Source organism: Spea bombifrons, chromosome 4 (genome assembly GCF_027358695.1).
Source record: "Spea bombifrons isolate aSpeBom1 chromosome 4, aSpeBom1.2.pri, whole genome shotgun sequence".
Classification (NCBI taxonomy): Eukaryota; Metazoa; Chordata; class Amphibia; order Anura; family Pelobatidae; genus Spea; species Spea bombifrons.
Genome location: NC_071090.1, coordinates 72,943,917 through 72,961,324, shown reverse-complemented (window position 1 = coordinate 72,961,324; position 17,408 = coordinate 72,943,917). Strand labels below are relative to the sequence as shown.

The 17,408-nt window shown below is 40.8% G+C and overlaps 1 protein-coding gene across 1 annotated transcript; it reads left to right on the top strand.

Moving 5' to 3' along the window:
• Nucleotides 1–5,055: 5,055 nt before the first annotated feature.
• LOC128490657 (uncharacterized) lies at nt 5,056–16,782 on the top strand. Its single transcript, XM_053462642.1, has 5 exons — nt 5,056–5,236; nt 8,542–8,668; nt 9,556–9,750; nt 10,672–10,842; nt 14,992–16,782. The coding sequence occupies exons 1-5, from the start codon at nt 5,090–5,092 to the stop codon at nt 15,408–15,410; spliced, it is 1,059 nt and encodes a 352-aa protein (XP_053318617.1). The 5' UTR covers nt 5,056–5,089; the 3' UTR covers nt 15,411–16,782.
• The last annotated feature ends 626 nt before the right edge of the window (nt 16,783–17,408 follow it).

Below are 17,408 nucleotides of genomic sequence, written 5' to 3'. Positions count from 1 at the left end.
CTGTTTGGTCTCAACGTGGTCCCTACATTATTTTTATCAAGAAATGTTAGGACTTGCAAAGAATTTCAATTAGGTTCAAGTTCTTTTACATGCAAATCCAGCCTGTGCATGGCCCAATCAGAGATCTTCTCCAAGTTGAGGCAATGTGAGGCTTTCTGTAAAGTCATTGTCTGAATGGAGACAAGAAACATGGTAGAATTAGGATGAGATTTAGAACGCTGAACAAGCAGATCTTTGTGCGATTTTGAGGCTTACAATCTTTTCCCAATTCTGTTCACTGAGCCACAGCCAAGAGATCTTAGCTGGACAAATATGCTCATTATTAGGAAGGAGAGCTAGCTGGAGCTGGGAAATGGGGAAAGAATGTGAAGGAGAACAATATTAGGAATAATAATTGCACCAATAGTAAATAAATACATATATATATATATATATATATATATTTATATACATATATATAGCTATTATCCTTTCAAACATGAAAGAAGACACAACAATTTTGTTAAATTCAGTCCTGCTCTACCAGTGCTGTACCATTACTACTACTGCTGCTGCTGCACTTCTGTGACTGTCCTCGGGCGCCACAGAAGTGAGCTGCAGGCCCGTGTTAGGCGGCTGTCAGGCTGCATAGACGTCTCCGCAGGCCCCGCACTGATGATCGGCCGGCCCCTTGAAATCTGCAAGAGAGGTAAGGTGGTGCGAGAGAATGAATAAATTAAGTCAGTAAGTGTTTAGGGGCAGAAATGGGACAGGCAGGCTGTTTGGGGGGGAATGGGACAGGAAGGCTGTTTAGGGGCAGAGGTCACACAGGCAGGTTATTTCAGGGGCAACAGGTGGCACAAGCAGGCTGCTTCAGGGGGGACAGAAATGGGACAGGCAGGCTGTTTAGGGGGCAGAAATGGGACAGGCACACTGTTTAGAGGGGCAGAGGTGGCACAGCCAGGCTGCTTTGGGGCAGAGACGGGCAGGCAGGCTGTTTTAGGGACAGAGGTGGCACAGGCAGGCTGTTTACGGGGCAGAGGTGGCACAGGCAGGCTGTTTTAGAGGCAGCTACAGCACGGGGAGGCTGTTTTAGGGGCAGCTGCGTCACGAAGAGGTTGGTTCAGGGGCAGCGGTGGCACAGGCAGGCTGCTTCAGGGACAGAGGTGGCAAAGGCAGGGCTGTGCACAGGAGATATCCTCGCAATCTGACAGATTTGGAGCACTTTTGCAAAGAAGAGTGGGCAAATAATGCTACGTCAAGATGTGCCATGCTAATAGACTCCTACCCAAAAAGACTGATTGCTGTAATAAAATCAAAAGGTGCTTCAACAAAGTATTAGTTTAAGGGTGTGCACAGGGCCGGACTGAGAATGAAAAGCAGCCCTGGAAATATTTGGACACCGGCCCTATGTATTGTATCGCATGGCGGAGCTCTTGTACCCACACACCACACGCCTTACACACGCCTATCTGAGCCATTTACCATCCAAATAGCTATAAATCAGTCTTTTTAAAACTATACTAAATTGTTTCTTTACGACAACAGAATACCACATCATTATCAAAATCCCAGGAACCGAAATAGTAAAAACACCGAATAAGTACCTGGGAATAGACAGAATCTTAACTCCTCACCATCCATGTGTACTGGATAAAGATGACATCAGTGCTCAGCAGATGTATGAAACAGAATGTTATATGATGGGATTGGGAGTAATCAGTACACGGAAAAAGTCATGATACACTGGATGCCTGAAGCCACAATTTAGTGCCACTGATCCTTTTTAATAAAATATGCAGATTGAAATAGAGTAAAGAACACAAAACCTTCACTTTCACTGATTTCTGGGCCTAGAATGTTTTGTCCTCTGAAGTGACTACACATTCAGGAGGGCGTTTTATCTCCGGATAAGTAAAAACTACACCAGGACAGACTCTGCCACACCGAAAACCCAAACACACACACCAGGACAGGCTCTGCCACACCGACACCCAAACACACACAACAGGAGAGACTCTGCCACACCGACACCCAAACACACACACACCAGGAAAGGCTCTGCCACATCGACACCCAAACACACACACACACACCAGGACAGGCTCTGCCACACCGACACCCAAACACACACACCAGGACAGGCTCTGCCACACAAACACACACACATCAGGACAGGATCTGCCACACCGACACCCAAACACACACATACCAGGACAGGCTCTGCCACACCGACACCCAAACACACACACATCAGGACAGGCTATGCCACACCGACACCCAAACACACACACACCAGGACAGGCTCTGCCACACTGTCGCCCAAACACACACACACCAGGACAGGCTCTGCTACACCGACACCCAAACACACACACCAGGACAGGCTCTGCCACACAGACAGCCAAACACACATACACCAGGACAGACTCTGCCACACCAACACCCAAACACACACACCAGGACAAGCTCTGCCACACCGATACCCAAACACACACACACCAGGACAGGCTCTGCCACACCGATACTCACACACACACACCAGGACAGGCTCTCCCACACTCAAGCATAAAAAATTTATTTTCTACACTGCTTTGTCATTAACTGCCCCTTTTGTATTTTTGCCCCCTTGTGTATTGATGCCCCAGCCAAGCCCCCTTTAGTATTGTAATTAATGTGCCCCCCTCCACAACCTTGTGTATTGTCCCCTTTGTGCATTTATGTCCCCACACCCTTGTATATTAATTTATGTGGGGGCATTAAATCACAAGGGAGAGGGTTGGCTGGGGCATCACATAAATTAATATACAAGGCTCTGCCACACTGACTCCCAAACACACACACCAGGACAAGCTCTGCCACACCGACACCCAAACACACACACACCAGGACAGGCTCTGCCACACCGACACCCAAACACACACACACCAGGACAGGCTCTGCCACACCGACGTCCAAACACACACACACCAGGACAGGCTCTGCCACACCGACGTCCAAACACACACACACCAGGACAGGCTCTGCCACACTCAAGCATAAAAAAAATATTTTCTACACTGCTTTGTCATTAACTGTCCCTTTTGTACTTTTGCCCCTTGTGTATTGATGCCCCAGCCATGCCCCCTTTAGTATTTTAATTAATGTGCCCCCCTCCACAACCTTGTGTATTGTCCCCTTTATGCATTTATGCCCCCACACCTTTGTATATTAATTTATGTGATGCCCCAGCCAACCCTCTCCTATGTGTATTGATGCCCCCACCCTTTTTGTATTGGCTAATCTGATGCCCAACCACCCTCTTGTCTATTGATGCCCCCACTGCCATGTGTATTACCCCCAGCCACCCCCTATTGATTATGTAATACCACAACCCAGCCATCCCCTTTTGTATTATTTAATTGTTGTCCCAAGGCAATTTCTCCCTTCCTTGAATATGGGTCCACTTTCATATAACCACTATGTTTTTGGTGACGATCCTCTCCCTGTCAGGAAGAACTCTTCTGTGAGCCCGCCCCCTTGAACGTCACGTCTTAAAATGAGCGGGACGAAGAGCTGAGCTGCTGCTACTGGGGGGAATGGTGTGTGCATTAAAGGCGGAAAAAGATCTTACATGATTTATCTTTGTCTCGTTCTTAAAAATCAGAAGAACCTGGGGTGTAGACTTTTTATATATACTGTGTATATACATACAAACACACATAAATACATCCCACCTTCCGCCCGTCCTAGCTTAACTCTCACCGCTCCTGTCTGCAACTTTCTGTCTGGAAGCTTGCACACTGTACGAGCAGCCTTGGTTTCACCGCGGGATCACATGACCCCAGTGCGGTCCAGGTCGCAAGGGACCTTTCTAAACTATTTTGATGAGACTCGAACAAGGGGTCGCAGCCAGTTAGTTACGCCAGTGAGGTATATAAACAAACATAGGTGGCACTTTCTTACTTCCTTTTCAACCAGGATCAGGCAGGGAGAAGATCTTGAGCTTCCCCAGCCTCCCACCTAACATGGATTGGTAGGAAGACTAATATTGGTATCCGCAACATCGGAAAATCGGAGAGACCAAGCCAGTGGTGGCCAATACAACTGGTTTGAAGCTCTTGTTGTATATGATGGGTGTACCTGCCTGAAGTGCTAACTTGGTCGTCACCTTGCCAGTGCCTGATTGGACTATATGGTATCTGCAACTGCGGAAATTGGGAGAGACCAAGCTCTTGGTGTATTAGTTGGGTGTATCTGCCTGATGTGCTAAATCAGCCATCAGCTGACAGGTGGTTAATGTCCCCAAGTTGGCCTGTCGGTGAATATTTGTCCAATAAAGCTGTGGTCAAGCCCTTGCTAACATATTTGTGTATGGTATCTTATTGGGGAAGAGTAAAGATATTCTACTGATATGTATGAATGCTATAGGCCTAAGCAGTCAGGAGAACGCCACCTTTTGGAATGTGTAGTGCCTACAGTAAAGTTTAGAGGAGAGATAATGGTCTGGGTGGTTTTCCAGTGTTTGGGCTAGGCCCGTTAGCAAAGGGAATGTTAATGCTACAGCGTACAATGGCATTTTATACAATTGTATGCTTCCAACTGTGTGGTACCAATGTGGTGCAAAGGCACTTGAGTGGCCTACACACAGTCACAGCATAAGCCAAACTGAACACCTTTTGGGATGAATTTGAATGCTGATTGCGAGCCAGCGCTTTTCCTCCAACTACGATGCCTGGCCTCATACATTTTCCTTGGGCTAAATGGGCACAAATTGCCACAGACACACTCCAAAGTCTTGTGAAAAGCCTTCCCAAACCAGTGTTTGTTGACAAGTTCTTTGCGATTAAGGACAATATTGAAGGGGAAAAACTATAAGCAATATCTTGATGCCTAAGAATAATAATACAAATATACAATAAATAAAAAATGCAGTTTGTGTTATACTGATAAAGTAATGCATAAAAGCTTTGAGACTGGGTGACATCACTTATCTTGAGGGAGTGAAGCTGTGAGTTCTTTTTTATACTGTAGTGTAGCACACTTAAACATATATTTCCTGGTTTACTTCCTGGTCACATTCTTAGAAGGTTCTTAACTTTTATTTTACCTTTGAGCTCCATGGTACAGGATGGATTTGTCTGCAGTCAGATGGTCATCTACCGAATACACACTTCACGAATATGTGTCCAAGTTCCATGACTCTCTCCCTAACATCATTAAAGTAACAGAGGGATTCCTAGGGAAACAGGAGATAGACAGTGTCAGTTCTGGCACGGTAAGGACAACAGACATGTTATGTATTTTGTTTTGGCATTGTCAGAATATAATGTAATAGGTTAAACTTTCCAGTGGTGTGGACAAAGTCAGTAAAAATAAGTTTAAAATGCCTAATAAGAATTTTAAGATGTGTTCTCTGTTGCATACATGTGTAATTGTGTGTGACCATGCATGTGTGTGTATGTGAGCATGGATGTGTAATTGCGTGTGTGAGCATGGATGTGTAATTGCGTGTGTGAGCATAAATGTGTAATTGTGTGTGTGTGTCAATGTGTAACTGGGGTGTGATGGAGTGTGTGTTAGAAAAACTTAGAATAAATGTGAATGTGTGTGTAGAGTGAGTATAAGTGAGTATGAGTAAGTGTGTGTAATTTATGTAAGTGTGTTTACATATGTGTGAGTGTATGTTGGAATGTGGAAGCAAGGGGCAAAGAAGGCTCAGACAAGTTGTTTGGGACCAATTATGGCACCTACAAGCTATTTGGGACAAAGATTGCATAGATAAGCTGTTTGGGAGCACTGACAAGCTTGAGCAAAGATGGCACAGACAGGCTGTTTGGGGGTTAGAATGGCAGTGATAAGTTCCTTGGAGGCAAAGGCACTCAAGTTGTGTAGGATAAAGGTGGCACTGTGGCACATGTTGCTTGGTGAGGTTGGGGACCCCAGGGTAATTTTTCTAGTTACGCCCCTGACATTATATCAAACATTAGTTTCAGAGTGGATCAAGACCAGGTAGCAGATTCTGTGGCAATACTATTATAGACATATGAAACAAGGACAAAGAATATCTGTTATCAAAGCCCATTCTACTAGACAAACACTCTGTCATACTGCTTGTGCTATACATTTGAATGTCTCCCCCCGGCGGGACACTACGACTAATGAAAGTTTACAAAGGAATATACATCATTATCATGGCCATAAAGCATTGGCATGGATTGAGACACCTCTGTTGGGGGTGTGGCTAATGCTAGAGGTGGGCGGGCAGGAGAGGTGAGCGGCAATGAAGGTCTGCTATGCAGCAACACAGAGCTCTATTTATTTTGCAGCTACCTGAGCTGATCATGGGCATTCCTGGAAACATTCCAAAGGAGCTGATAACGAGACGTTTGAAATATTAACCCTCTAAAATCCCATCATGAAGATTCTATGTAGTGAATGACTCTAATACTGGTCCTCATGGAAAACTTGACTTGTCAATATTTAAAGATACATTTAAAACATTACATGCATTCAAGCAGAGATATCCACCATAACATACTGGTAGCAAAATCACTAACTGGGAGCCTTAGATATGGTCATAGCAATGTAGAATAGGAAGAGGTCATCTCCAGACTATGCGACCCTTAGAATTTGCGCCTTCACCCTGAATCTGGAACAAAAAGCCTTGAGACTCAGAATGTAACTGCCTTTGGCAATGTCTTCACATGCAAAGTATTTGGTTTGCCACAGTGACACTACACCATCAGTTGGGGTTGTCAATTACTAATCTTTCATCTGAACTTATTCTGGGCATAATTAAAGATCGCTACATAGGAAATAAAACTAAATCAAGACTCTTTATTGCAGGGTCAAGAAAAGCAAATTTCCATTAATGGATTCTTGAGGACCCACCCACGCTTTCCTTCCTACATTCCAAATTATTATTATTTGTCATGTAGATGGATTGGTTGGAGTCTACCCTTGATTAAGAGGCCAAAACCAAAATGTTTGGTTCCATCTGGTCGTCTAATATTAATAACCAAAATGATGGCCTTAAGAGAAAAACTTACACTTACTTTTCAATACACATTATGGTGTTCCACAGTTTATATGAACACTACCTACTAGCGGGTTTTGGGGAGGTTTGGTGTCGACACTGACTGAGACCGAAATGGGTAATCAGGTTAATATTTAACAACTTTATGATCAGAGTGAAAGCTTCGCCTTTGACACCGATGCATGATGACTGTAAATACATGGTTTTCAAATACTTTGTCGATGCCATTTATACAGAAAAGAGGTTTGTTATACTGTAGTTCCGCTTTAACTGTAACTCACTGATCAGTTGATCTTCTGTGCATTGATTTGTATTTAAAGCCTGAGAGTTCTCAGATATGTTCAGGGGAGTTTAGAGCGCGAGACTGTTGGGAGAAATGCAGTAACAACAACATGGTTAATGAAGTGGCTATTTCTATACTGGATGGGTGACATTTTTGTCATTATTACAAAAACACATCCTGGTACGCAAATGTTTCTAATCTATTTACTGTACATAATCTAACCTTTTATTCTGCTGCTACACCTTCTCCTACAAAGCGTTAAACAACATGAGGGTACAAGCTAATTTCAGAAACAATATTTCCCAAAACCTGTACCTGCATTGACTAGGAACCATCTGATGACAAAGAAGTAAAAAACTGAATTGTATTAATATAATGGTATATTAATTAACTGAAATATAGAACAAACAACTAAAGACAGGAAAGCATAAGTAATTTGAGAAGGCATTTAAATTGAATTTACTAAAACAAAAATAGATTTGTAAATTGTTGTATGTGCTAAAATATTTGCAAGAAACAATGCCATAGAGATTATCCAGTTATTATGCAAACATTCTGGAGCTATATTACTTGTTATTGTGCTTGTTATAATACAGATATATTTTGTAGAAATTTAATAGCAGAATTTGTAGCTTACATGCATAAAATGGAATTAGAAACAAGTGTGCCATTACAGGCCATAGCTGGCAATATAAAATATCCCTTGCACGCACCAAAAGGCCAATGGGAATTGACATACTGTAGTTTCAACACATGTTCAGACCGAGTTGAGGCTTAGAGAGCATCTTAAACTGTCCCAGTATTACTCCGTGTACTGCGCATGATCCTGGAGACCCTAGGCCTTCACTTGCCATGTGAATTTTAAACTACTATGTATACTATGGTGCCTAATAAATTCTTAGGTATGGTAACACAGCCTAAATGAGCGTAAAGAAGGAAGACTGCTCACCAAATATAGTCATGTAGGAAGGGGAGGCTAATACACAAACAGGGGAATATATAAAACAGATTATGAATTAAACATAAAACATCTTCACCAACTAGTTACAGAGACAAATACTTTCAAAAACAGTAAATGAAAAACAAACAGAATGTAGCTTGAATACAATTAAATACAGGCCTGATGGTAAGACAGTTTCAAGACATATATAATATTATAATTTAAATACTATAAGCCAAGGAACAAATAACTGCCGGCAAAGAGTTATTCCCCTAGCTATTCAGTTTGAATTGTAACCAATATTTCTTGTCCAATTGGCAGGTGCTCAGAGTCCACTCTGTTTACAACCAGAAAAGAGTGACAGCTGAATCCAAAGTAGGAAAGCTATTCTCGTTGCCTTTCAATCTGCAAAGTTTAAAATTCATAGTGGCCGCTGATCCAGCAAAAGGTAAGTGTGGCTCTTGCTTATCTGCTTATCAACATTTCAAATGTTCCATACTAGGCTATAATTGCACGTGTAATATGCCAAATTACACTCACGTCCTTCTACTGATCAACTCTCCTTGCCTTTCACATCAGACGGAATGCCTAGTTCAGTCACCGTGAGTGCTAATCTGCAGGCGTCTGCTAGGACATTGGACAGCTCAGTTGTTAGAAATGTCCTAGCAGACCCAGGACTTATCTATTATGAAGGGTCAACCCTAGTGATATTTCCCTGTAAGAAACTCAGTTGAGTTGGCCAGGCGTGCGCCATGGAAACCAGCAGGGTCACATAACGTGATGTTATGTGACTAGTAGTGCGGCAGAAGATTGGGCTCCACGCAAGGTAAGTAAGAGTGACAGAGATGTACCTGTATCTGTGTGTGTGTATTGGCATATGAAACTAGAGTGAGTGTGTTAGTGTATGGTGTTAGCATCAGTGTGTGTATGTACTAGTATGTGTGTGTGTTAGTAGAGGGCAAGTACATAAATACTCGACCTAGGCATGCTGCTAACCCTAGGCTCACACCTGGAGATGTCATCTCAACTCGCAACTTACAGTTAAGTAAATACAACCCACAGTATTTCTGCATTTTGGTTTACATCAAGTATAGTTTATCACTAACAGAATAATAAAAAAAATGTGTATGTGAATAGATAGGCTATGAAACAGACCCAGAGAGACATCACTTGGAATAATAGACCGAAATAATATGTATTATTTTATGTGAAGCTGAATGGAAAAAGCTGCAGTAATTTCAATATTTTTCCATGGCATTATTTAGGCCACACAAGACAAAAGGCTAATATAGAATTAACAAAAGTAGTAATCCAACGTCTTCTATTTTTGTGTAGGTCTCAAGATACAAGATCCATTGACCCTGGAAGAAATATTGGCCAAATACACCCTACCTATCACTGTCAATCTTTCCAAGATTCTTTCTTTTAAGGAGAAGGGAGAATTGAACTCTCAGAATGAACAGCTTTTCGACCTCACATTAATAGACACCTATGAAGAATCATTTTTAGTTGGACATATTATTGATAAGGGTATGTAGAAGTGAAATGTGTTACTTAGTAGTTAGCGCCTTAATAGAAATAAGCTTTTTTTCTGCCGTAATGTCTATCATTTACAGCTAGAGAAGGACAAGTTTTGCGTTGGTGATTTCATTCAGTAGATAAAAGCCTGCTGCAAATTAAGTTTTAGTGTACAATATAGGAACAAAAAGACGAACATTTCTTGGACAGGAAATAGATGTATTTATAAGAAAATCAAAGTAAAGTAATGTAAAGTATGCTGAAATGAGTAAAAAGGTTAAAGAGATCTACTTGAAACACAAGTTTACAAAAAGTGGGGATTTTTCTAAGTCATCCTTGCTTTATTTTTGCCTCTCTTCCTGTATGGTATGTAAAATCTAACTGCCTCTGGGAGATAAGAAGAACAAAAGGAAATGTTGTGATATAGCTTTTTTTGACATTTTTACTATACTTTTGTTCAATCACGATTGCCCTTTTTATATTTAGTATACCCACACAATTTATATAATGTATTTTCAAGGGCAAATAGACTTTTTTTTAATACTTATTTTGTATATATAATCTAACGCTTAATAATTATTAGGTTAAAATAATTTGAGAAAAAAAAATAAAAAGCAATTGTGATTAAATACAGACAGTATGTGTCCCTGTTTTTAACTTTGTAAGCATATTTACATTAAGATTGTCAGCCACATTTAAAGTTCACAAAGTGTTTTTTATTAGGATTTGCCATGATGTGGCAGGTGAGGTTATGTTTTTTTGCCAAAATATAGAGCCACAGGTTTATTCCATGCATGTTTGGACATGGAATCCCTATTTACCAGTATTTGTACTGATCTCAAATAATTATTCTTTCATTGTAATTTCAGAAAAGCAAAATTGTTGATACTTATTATTAAATATAATGAATTTTATTGTTTTTTATTCATAAAGGAAAACTTATTATAGAAGACCCCATTATAGTTCCAATGTACATGACACAACTCAAGCTGGTTGCTGCCAAGGGATTAAAGCAAGGAAACAATGAGAAATGGAAAGTGATATGTGAAAAGTTCACATATGAAGTAAAAACTAAAGGAAAAACGAATCAGGCCACATTTGAGGGTAAGTCCTGGAACAACATAGGGTCACCTTGACCTGGACCTAAGATACATTTTTATATGTGACAGGGATTTATGGGGACATATGGTTTTGTATGTATTACATACGTATTACAGATCTACTTTAAAGTAGAATCTAAAACTAATGGAAATTCCAAAAAAGTACTGTACCTCAGGCGGTTACTCGTCTTCATCTTTGGACTGGATTGGTCTATTAACAAGAGTACTGTAAATTTCTCACCACTAGAGTGTGCTGCTGACCTATAAAATAAGAACTTGTATTTCCCATCAGGAATGTAAGCTGATTAGTAAAAGATACTCTGCTTCTATATTAATGGCCCTTTTGCAGACGTTTTCCAAGTGGCCAGAATAATGCAGACAGATCCACGAAGAAAGAGAAGTGTTTCTGCAATTTCTTTCTCTGTCTGCATTATTCTTGCCTCTTTGGACTTCAGCAAAAGGGGGAGCCACGACAAGCTCCACTGTGACAGCCACCCCCCATTCCTCCAATCGGGGCCGGGTGTGCGCGAAGGTTTTGCCCTTTTGCGGAAACGCTCCCGTAGGCCTGGACAACACAGTGGATAGCGGGGAGTATTGGATCAAGAAAGAATATAGTTGACAGACAAACAAGAAGAGGCAAGACAAGAAGCGAAATTGGAGACGGGGAGAGGGAAGCAGTTGGTATAGAAGGTTGGGAGACATTGACAGCCTGAGAGTGACTGTGAGAATGGGATTGAGGCTGAGTGAGAACAATTTTTGTTTACAAATTGAAAAGCTCTCTGAATTTCGTCTGAACCCAAAGGGCAGGAAACAAAATGCAGTGTACCAAATGGACCAAACACGTATCTAAAACATTGTTTTTTTGGTCTGTGTGCAGAAGTCTGTTATGCATGACTGCTTAGGTCTAGAGCCTTTTGCACATCACCCAGGCCAAACTCTTCCCCCTCACCTGAAGGAAAAAGGCAAACATTATGGGTTAGTGCCATGAGCCGCCCACTGGACATGCCTTCCAAAGCGCGTTCAGACACGATCTCCCCCTCAAAGATCTCCATTATGTGCTGACTATTGGATGGAATGCTTAGCCATTGAGCCCGACACACCGGACTCCTGCAACTCGGCCAGATATACCAACACTGCCTGGCATCGTCTTTCATCCCCTCAGAACCTCACTTCACTCTGCCAGGCCCTGCCAGTGCCTCCATATTCACGCATAGTACCTCATTAACCGCCCGGACAAAAAAGCCTGAAGTAAGGCTAACAGGTTGGCAAAGCCAGGGTCCTTAAATAATGGGTGCCAGAAAGACCAACGAGGGATGCCTCCGCAGCTGCTGCATGGAACTTCTTGAGCTTTAGATAAAACAAAGCATTAGCTATGAAGTTGTGCACTCCTAGTACATGCCTAATCCTAATACAGATATTATGATAAAATCAATGAAGTAACACCAAGATGAGTAATACTAATGAACCCTGTAACAGATGTTGGACCCCCATTTTATAAAAAAGATGGGGATTGCATTTTTGCATTTACAGGGGTTACACTGTAATATTTTGTATTTGTACCTCTTGTTTCCATTTGTAGTAAGAAAGACTCACCATCTAGTCTACGTTTAAGTGTTACTTCTCTTATCCTTTGCACCTCTGTATGTATTACCCATTGTTGAATGAGTGAGGAGATTCGTCTGGTGCTGAAGTTGTCTGTGTAATCTGATCCTATTGTGCTGTGCTATTAATTATGTAAATCCTTTCCTGTATAATGTCAATTCCCCTTCCCCTGGTAAAGTGGCTATATAAACTATGCCAGGTCCCAGCAGAAATGTGTTCTTTTGCACCCTGGTTGGTGTGTCATGTCATGATTTGTGTAAGGTTCTTTTACCTAGAGGAGCAGCTTTACTCTGAGAATCAGAAGGCTACCGATCTAGTAGTCGACATTCGCAACGAGGACTGTGGCAGGAGTGGCCAGGACACAGCCCCCCCAGTTCCACTGATTCCTATTACGAAGCTAACGTCAGGTTATTGATGATATGCACCACATCTCTAGAAATGCCATGTTCCGACAAAGCTTCAGTCCCAACCATCCCTACAGCCACTGATCCGCACAGTTGTGACCTTTTAAGTAAGCCACCACCCCGATGGATCCGGGTGCATCAGTAAGAAGTTCCAAATCAGCTTTAGATTGCTTCAAGAATTGATGCTATATTTCCAATATTTCCAAATCCTCCGTTTGATCATGATGTAACATGTGAAACAACTCACCCAAACCGTTGTCAATGAGAGGCAATGGGCATCTGCAAAAATCTCTGCCCACAGGCATGGCTCTGCAAGCAAAGTTCAGGTACCAAGCAGTGACTAAATCAACTTCGGCCATGCCTTCCTAGTTCCTGAAGATGACCCAACAACTGCGCCTCAAGTCTCAGGGAGACGGAAGACCTTTAAATCTGAGTCTCTTCACCCCCTTACTCCTTAACCTAAATTCCCTAGCCACCTCACCAAAAGTCACAAGCAGCTTAGCACAAACAGGAAGTCATCTATGTAATGCAGAACAGAGGATGATCTTTGAGCTTCTGCCAATTCCTGAAATGTAGACAAAACATCAAAATAATACCAAGAAATTCAGCAACCCATGGCAAGCACATATCATAAAAATATTGAAACTGCGTGCCCACCAGGTATTCAGCCACCATCTATACCTAGCGCTGGATTGGGCCGTAGCCCAGCTGGAAACATCGATCTCTCTGCCCTACTTCTGCTGGCCATTGTTGTCTTCCCCTGCTCCCTGCACCGGGGACTACTTCCTGGAGATTGCCTATGCCCTCCCCAGGAGATCCAACAAGAAGACACTTCTGTGCACAGCCAGCGCAGCAGCCTACGAGCTGGGTCAACCTACCCATGCTCTAACCGTGACCTAAGAGATCTAGGGGGAAAAGGGTAAGTCCTTCCACGGCATCTAACATTAAATCCCCAAGTTTGCAACACCAACAGCTAACATGTCTTTAACTGCCTGCCTAGGACAGCAGTACATTTTCCCCCTTGATTAACAGTCCAAGGGGCCCCTTTTCTGGACATGCGGCATACTTTTAGAATGCACTTGTGTTAGGCTCAGTATTCCATACATTAGGAAGCACATCAAGAAAAATATTCCTTATTGGCTTGAATCTAAGTCTCATTTTCTCAAATTCAATTAAATTATAAAACTTTAATGCAGCTACATCTTAGAATGTCACTTAATATAATCAAATTCAGGAAATTAGCTCACTGATTGACCTATTTATCATATTGCACTATATTTTGAGCATGGTACAAACAAAACATGTCCTACCCTAAGTATGGTTTCACTAAAACAAAGCAAAATCCATCTCAAGATTAAGGTAACAATATTCACAAAGCCTTTGCAGTAACATTTTTAAGTCAATGTCTTTGACTGTGGCAACCATGAATTTGCATGCCAATGCTCTGAGTCCCATTTCATCTGAGCAGTCTGCTTTAGCATCTCTTATTTTTATGTAAATGTTTTATTGCACAGATCTGGTTACAGAGCTGGTTAAACTATGCTTGCGTCGGGCACTGATAATACTTAAATCACAAAGAATGCCGAAATTCAGTTAAAAGTAAAAGAGTTCCCAGAGGGTTTATCTAGACTTCACTGATGAGGTTGCGGGTACTGCGATCAGCAATGCGTGGGTATAGAGTATGTTTTTTTTTTTTACCAAATGTCAATTATGTCCTTGAAATAAATAAATTGTGTGTGTACACTAAACATAAAAAAGGTGAATCATGAATGAAGAAATGTATAGTATTAATGGCAAATATGTCACTAAGGGCAAGAAAACCTCCTATCAGAAAGGAGGTAAACAGAAGAAACAACAAAATCAACTCAATATTTGGTGTGACCACCAAGCTTGTGAGCCATGCCCTCTCTAACTAATGTATTGGTTTGTTTTCATCAGTTCTAGTGATGGCAACATGGCTGTGGCCATGTGCTTTACTCCCTTCTTACTTTCCAACCAATAATACAGACATAAATCCAAAATAGTATGGTTTCCCAATATTTTTTCTTCAGAACATTGCCCAGTCCTAACGGTTACAATATATTGCAGCTTAAATTGAGTAATAACATGCAAACTAATGAGAAATATCTCAAACTTTTCTTTCTCAGAAATATTTCTACTAGATAAAAAAGACCTTTCTTCACAAGTGACAGAATATAGCACTATCGAGCCAATATACATCGATATCAGTGTGCTGCAGCAAAACACTATAGAATATCTGCCAAACACAGGCACATTGACTGTGGAACCAACTGAAGAGGCAGAGACCCAACAAGCTACAACCTTCACAAAAATCTGTGATATTCCAGTAGATCTTCGACCTCTAACTGTGAATCAGGTGTGTGAATGTCTACAGCTGCTCAATATGAAGCAGTACACTGCCACCTTTAAAAGAGCACAGGTGGATGGTCAACTCTTGTATGAGTTGGATCATGACATGATGAAGAACTCCCTGGGGATGACGGCACTAAGCAGTGTAAAGTTGTCGAGATTTCGGGATGGGTGGCGACCCAATCTACAGTCCTGAATGCAAGGGTGTGAAATGAGAAGTACTGAAGATGTTGAAGATCCATGAGACCATAGCTGATTTAACATTGTACTTATAAGTTAGGATGGCCCATTGTATATTTCTTGCTCTCAACAGGAAATGTCCTTTAAATATGACTAGCACAGAGTATCACAGTTCCCTTATATGCCTTTCCTTTACCTATTAAAAATATATCTATTTAATTGTTATAGATTTTGGTGGTGGTGGAGGGTTATCAGGCTCTCCTAAGGTCCCACTATGACATATCTGCTAACTCAAACAATCCATCTAACTCCGACTTTCATATGATTCAAATCTTTTTTTGCTCCTTTAGTATTCAGGAGAAAGCCTAGTGAATAAAATAGAAAGATAAAGGAATAAAAAAATATTTGGAGAGTGGCAAACAATCTTCCTGTAATATACCTACATGTTTGATTACATAAGATAGTTAAATGTGTCTTTAAAGGACGTATCCAGTCTGGGATTGGAAAACCTTTGTCGGTTGCACCCCTAAGGAAGTGACAGGGGGCACTTCTTTACTAGGGTGCTAGTTAGTCATCAAAGGTATACTTAAACATATTATTTCCCTTGATAGCTTTGCTTCAGAAGGAGAAATGTGTCTTTAACCTGCTAAACTTGTCACAGTCATTAGGTTAATTTGGTTTAATATGGGCACATATGAAGATCAATGTGCTTCAGCTTCAAAGCTTTGGCATCAAAGCTTTATGAGTTGCAGACATTGGCTGAAGATCTGATTCCCTGTGTTCTCCTATTCTCTCTGAACTGTGGGATGTGTTGTCTGACCTGACAGAGTCTGCAGACTGTGAGCCGATTTATTCCCAGCCGCAGACAATGTCAAGTAACAGGTCCAGTCCCTATGGGCACCCTGACAGACAGTCTTTTCATTTAAATGTGTTCTATGTAGAAACTTTGTGGACTTTCCCCTATGTGTAAATATCTAATCACATATGTTTATCCAAAGATTTTTGATCAAGAACTTGGCTTTGATATAGGGCCCCTAATGATGTTAATACATTAACCCATCAATGCCAGTGTTACATAAACACATTTTGAAATTTCTTTTTTTTTTGGTATTTGTTTATTTTATAATCAGTGGTTGCAACTATTACTAGTACAAACCAACAAAGATACAGACTTATATACTTACCATTACACACATTAATTTCTACAAGAAAAATTGTGTGTATATAATGTGAACATAGATAAATGTATGTTTTTTGAAAACCTATTCATACTTTCCCACCATCATGTTAATATAAATGTATAATAAAGAATGGTGGGTAATAGTTAAATGTCAAGAATGATAAATGTGGCTCCAGTTATGTCTTCATTAAATATTAGATAATATTAATAGCGTTGCCATCTCGGCCATTTCAAGTCTGACCAGCAGTATGTATAACATATGCCGCATTCAATGTGTGAAGGATATAACTTTTAAATACTGCTGGGTAGCAATTTTTAGACACACCTGCTCCATGTAGAATTCAGAAATGTCAAGTTTTTAATGGCAAAGGTTGCAGCTATAACTTTAACAAAGAAGACCTCTTTGTTGGAAAAAAGGTAAGATCAATAACATAGAAAAACTTTCTTACAAATCAATGGTTTGGGAATGTTTGGATGCACAGATTAGTATTATGTATTTGGGTTAGTTATGTAACTCAGATAACTATAATAATAATAATAATTTTATGGCAGATAATGGTCCATTTAGTCTTCTAATCAAGCTAAAATTCCTTAATGTGTTAACCTCTACCACTTCTGCTGAGAGGCTGTTCGACTTATCTATCACATTCACATTAAGGTTCTACCACTCTGGCCTAGGAAGAAGATTGGAGGAAACTATATCTGTTTTATAAACAAGTGAGCAGCATATATTGCACTCAAAATTAAAAGTTGGCATAAATCCACAGATAAGGTTAGTTAGTATGTACTCACAGATACATACATAAAAACAAACAAACAAGAAAATCACATATT